This window comes from Cryptomeria japonica, chromosome 8, assembly GCF_030272615.1.
Source record: "Cryptomeria japonica chromosome 8, Sugi_1.0, whole genome shotgun sequence".
Taxonomy (NCBI): Eukaryota; Viridiplantae; Streptophyta; class Pinopsida; order Cupressales; family Cupressaceae; genus Cryptomeria; species Cryptomeria japonica.
Window position 1 is genome coordinate 552,098,993 of NC_081412.1, and position 4,870 is coordinate 552,103,862.

The following is a 4,870-nucleotide window of genomic DNA, read 5'->3' on the forward strand; positions in this document are numbered from 1 at the left end:
AAAAGTTTAAATCTTAATAAAATGTATATTAAAATTAAAGAATAAAGAAAACAATAAAAAATAGAAAGAAAAAACTAAATGAAAAAGAGAATAAAGATTTAAAAGAGTTAAAAAAATAAGGATATATATATATACACACACAAAGATGTATGAGCATGAGAGTAAAAACCCATAAAGAAGAAGAATAAGAAAAAATAAAAAATAGAACCTAGCACAATAGAACTAAAAGAAATAAGAAAAAAAATCATAAAGAAAAGGGGAACAAAGAAATTGGAAAGAAGAAAAGAAAATTAGAAGATGTCTCAAAATTCCCTTCAAAACTTCTATGGGAAAAAGAGTCAAGAAGGATGATGGAAAGTCTACAAGTGGTAAGCAAAACCAGCCAGTTTAGATCTCAAATAAGAATGAAAGGGTGGTATTTACTAAAGATGGCTTCAAAATTAGCAATACGATTGTACCTAATATCACTATATTATTCTTTAATCCTTATGCTAATAGATCTTCTTGTTTCTCCAATACATAAAATACCACACTTAGAATACCTATAAATGTACCAATAATATTTAATATAAAAATTAATTTCTTTTTCATATCAGGGAACTTAAATTTGTACTTTGTGCTCTAGAGCCTTCCTTAACCCATAGAATAGTAGGGCAGGTTACTTGGTAAAATATATATCGGTGTATCAAATTGATTGAATAGTTCACAGATATTGCTTTCTCAGATAGGACCACCACAATTAAGATGCAATGGCTATTTGATTTCGTATGGAGGTCAGTGCCTAAGCGATCGCTTTAACGAGTGACTCCAAAACGTAATTATCAATCATATATTTTAATACCAATCTGCTCCCCCATATTGATATGCGCCTCCTCCAACGAAGGGATTTTTCTTTACTTCTTTCTTACCCTGCTTCGTTCCTCTCTCTGCTCCTAAATTTGCTTAGAAAGTAAAGTGATCTGCTCTTGATACCGTCAGACAGCTTAACCGTTCTAACGGAACGGAGAAGAGAAACTTACTCGCTCTTCGTAGAAAACAAGGTACTCTCCTCTTCCAGTTATTAGACTCAAGAGCATAAAACATATTTTATGGCGGACAGAGGAGGCGGAGGACCATGCGGAGCTTGCAAGTTTCTCAGAAGAAAGTGTGTGGAAGGTTGTGTATTTGCCCCTTACTTTTCAACTGAGGAATTGGGTGCAGCTCATTTTGCTGCAATTCATAAGATCTTTGGTGCAAGTAACTTCTCTAAGTTGCTGCATAACATTCCATCGGATCAAGAGCGATTTGATGCGGTTGTAAGCATATCTTACGAAGCCCAGGCTCGCCTTCAAGATCCTGTTTATGGCTGTGTTTCACACATCTCTGCTCTTCAACAACAGGTTTTGATGTTTACTTCTTTCAATTCTTATTAAAATCTTCAATTTCTGAAATAAAATGTTTCTAGGGTATTAATGAAGAAACTATTGTTTCAATCGGGTTTCTTTCATACTAATCTTACAGATAATATCATGTAAAGGGTTTTGGGAAAAGCATGTTTACAGGGGAAAGGTCTAGGCTGCCCTAATCTGGTAATCTGTAAATTGAAAGACTATTTCACTTTCATGGTAGTAGTTGCAGGCGAGAAGCAACATTAATGGTACGGTTTTTATGCAAAGAACGCACATCAAAATGGGTAGAGCTAGGGTTTAATAGAAGTGTTTAATTGTTCCTCTTCTTCTACTACTATGCCAAATACATAGTCTAGAAGCTGAGGTGTAATCTAGAAGGAGTAGGTTATATTAGTGATCCTTTTGACGTAGAAGGTAATAGAATCTGTTAGTTCCTTAATAATAGTGAAGAAAATACTACTTACCTATTTTCGATAGGCTATTATATGGAAAAGACGGAATTGGTAAGCTTTTCCTATTGATCTACATGTTTGCTATTAAATTTGTTAGCATAGAAGAATATCTGTTGACTAATTAATGCTTTGGTGTAACAGTTTGTTTGAATTAGCTTCCGATCTAAAGAAAAATGTAAACCTTCTATCCTTAAAGAAGTATATTAGTTCATTGCATCATCCTTGTGAAAATATTGAACCAACCAAAAATACATGCTGGCCAGTTTAATCTACAGATTATCATTTTCTACAGTTAAAGGTACAATAAAAGCTAAAGATCTCAAAGGTGAGTCAAATTCTAAGTGCTAAGGGGGACAATTATTAGAAACAAAACCTTTGAACTTCCAATTTCTTAAAACCGTGTTATTACTATTCCTCTGTGGTAAGTGTGTAGAACGAAACCTGCATTTTCTCATGTTTGGCAGCTATTACATTGTCCCTATTGATCTGTGTTGTCAAATTTTCAAGCATAGAAGAACGCCTATTGAGTAATTAATGCTTTTCTGTAAAAGAATGTTTGGGTGTGCGTCCGATCAAAGACTGATGCAAAGCTTCTATAGAAAAATAACTATATTAGACCTTCTAGTCATCTTTGTCAAAATATTAAATCAATCTAAAATATATATTTTAGTAGATGTTTATGAATAGCCATTCCATTTCTTCTAAAGAAAATTCCTATTAAACTATAATGAAAGTTAAAAATATAAAAAGGGAAGTCAAATTGTAAGTGCGAAGGGGCACAATTATTAGAAACAACACACTTCAATGCCATGGTTGGGAGATCGCTTGCATTTTAACCCACTGAAATCCAGAGTATCGGCTAACAATGGCACTAAAAGGTTCAAGTGCTCCTAGCCAGCAATTTTACTGGAATATCATACGAAACAAAATATTTAAATCAAAATTATGCCGAATTTGTAGATTTTAAAATAACAAATCACATAATCCAATCTCTCCATTTCGGTCCATCTTGTCCCACAAATTTTGTCTGGAACCTGGAATTACATCTCCCCTTTTTTCTCTTTTCAATTGTTTCTAATCTCTAATTATTCATTGCTATTCTTTTTATTTCTATATTATTCTGATAATAGATCGTAGAGTATATTCTAATAGAAAAACTTACACTTATGTAACACATGATTAAATAACACATGATTAAAGCAACTGCTATATATAACACAATAAAGCTCTACTTTAACAATTAATATAAAGAGTAGGCAAAGTTAGATGTCATCCCCAAATTTATATGGTAAAATGTGTAATAGAACCATGAGAAAACATTGGAAATAAATATAATGTGTGCAAAATCTAAACATACTCCTCACATTCAAATGTTGGCCATCTAGAGAAGATCGAACAAAATCATCAAGTTTACTCTTTCAATTTCAAAGAAATATAAATATAGCAGTATTATTATGTGCTCCTGTCTATCTTGCTTTCAGAGAAACATTACTTAAAGGATCAATTTATCATATAAAAATCCTACTAAGAAAATGTTTCGAGCAACAGTTATTTTAAAAATACTACTAGTTCGTACTTGTTTCAGGTTTAAATACCGTATAAGTTTATTAACGTGATATGATTGAATATTAAATTGCTCAACTCCTGGTGTTTTATTACTTTGCAGGTTGCACATTTGCAAGGACAGCTGGCTTTTGCTTACTCAAAGCTAGCTAGCGGCTCAGACCGTACATCATTAAGTCCATGCCATGTAAGCCGGAAGCAAGCTGAAATACCAGTTTCATTTGTTAACAGCCCTCTCGTAAATTATAATTCCTTAAATGCACCACAGTCAAGCCATCAGAGAGCGTATGACAACAATCTGTTTTCTCCTGATATTAAGGATTCATGTTTCCCCACGGACCAGAACGACCACCATTACGATCCCCTCGTTCCATCCCAGCAAATGAATGTTCCTCAGGACGATAGAAGTGTAATGGAAGCAAGCCTAGATGAAATAGGAGATCTCCAGGCTCTGGTTTCTGCCCTCCTTAGGAAAAATAGGAGCTGAAAATCATGTCAAACTGTAGGCTTCCTTATTAAAGCTCTGTAATATAGCTGTTGTAATCCAACTATTCACTATTCAATGTCGCCAGCTTCGAAATGATTAATAAATATTTCACTAGCATGTCATATGGTTTCTAAGAACTCAACTACGGTTTTCGATATCGAATACCTGCTGAATATAATAGATAGACTTGCCATTTATCAATGAGTTTCCAATTGTTGAAATAATTTCCCAGGAAAGGCTAACATTTGAGCCTAATAACATAAGATTCAGCCTAGCTAAATTTGGCACATATTCAACTCACGTAAGCACAGAGCCATGATCAATAAGCACGGCAACCTTCAAGCTATTTTTTAGCATTATAATTAGAAGATTCTGCAAATGAAGAATATTGTCGGACATTTCCAGTCCTAGCGGCATATGAAAGTTGAACCCAATTTTTGATACATTTAGTAGTAAGATTCTAAATATTTCGATCATTCACATGAACCCTTATATCCTTAGAGGTTAATTTATAAGTACAATTAGAAAACTGAGACTATGATTTCTATATACAGATGAATAACTTTCTTCTATCTGAGAATCTCTTTTATGATAAAAAACTTTTACAGCCAATTCACTGTTCGATGTACCAGCTGTTTGCGAGGAAAACCGAGAAAGGAATCCAGTCTCAATACAGGACTACTAGCCTTTTGTTTAGATGAAGGAACGATAATTTACATTTGTTAAGATTGTTCTCAGTTTGAAACTTGGGAGTATTCCCAATAATACTCTCCAATCATGTTTAAATATGTCTGCGGAGTATTATGCAGAAGACTCGTAACATTTTGATATATCTTGAACCAGGTAATGTGTTTTCTTAGTAATACTTCTTGATACACAAATGTGCCTAAACATGATGATTAAGGTTAGAATGAAATAATAAAAAATATATTAAACAACTTGGAAAATAAATAAAAAGCCTACAGACACAGAATTTTGTA

The 4,870-nt window shown here is 33.3% G+C and overlaps 1 protein-coding gene across 1 annotated transcript; it reads left to right on the forward strand.

Annotated features, from left to right (window-relative positions):
* The first annotated feature begins 1,088 nt into the window (after positions 1 to 1,088).
* LOC131067071 (LOB domain-containing protein 23-like) lies at positions 1,089 to 3,890 on the forward strand. The gene is made up of 2 exons (XM_058001997.2): positions 1,089 to 1,379; positions 3,507 to 3,890. The coding sequence occupies exons 1-2, from the start codon at positions 1,089 to 1,091 to the stop codon at positions 3,888 to 3,890; spliced, it is 675 nt and encodes a 224-aa protein (XP_057857980.2).
* The last annotated feature ends 980 nt before the right edge of the window (positions 3,891 to 4,870 follow it).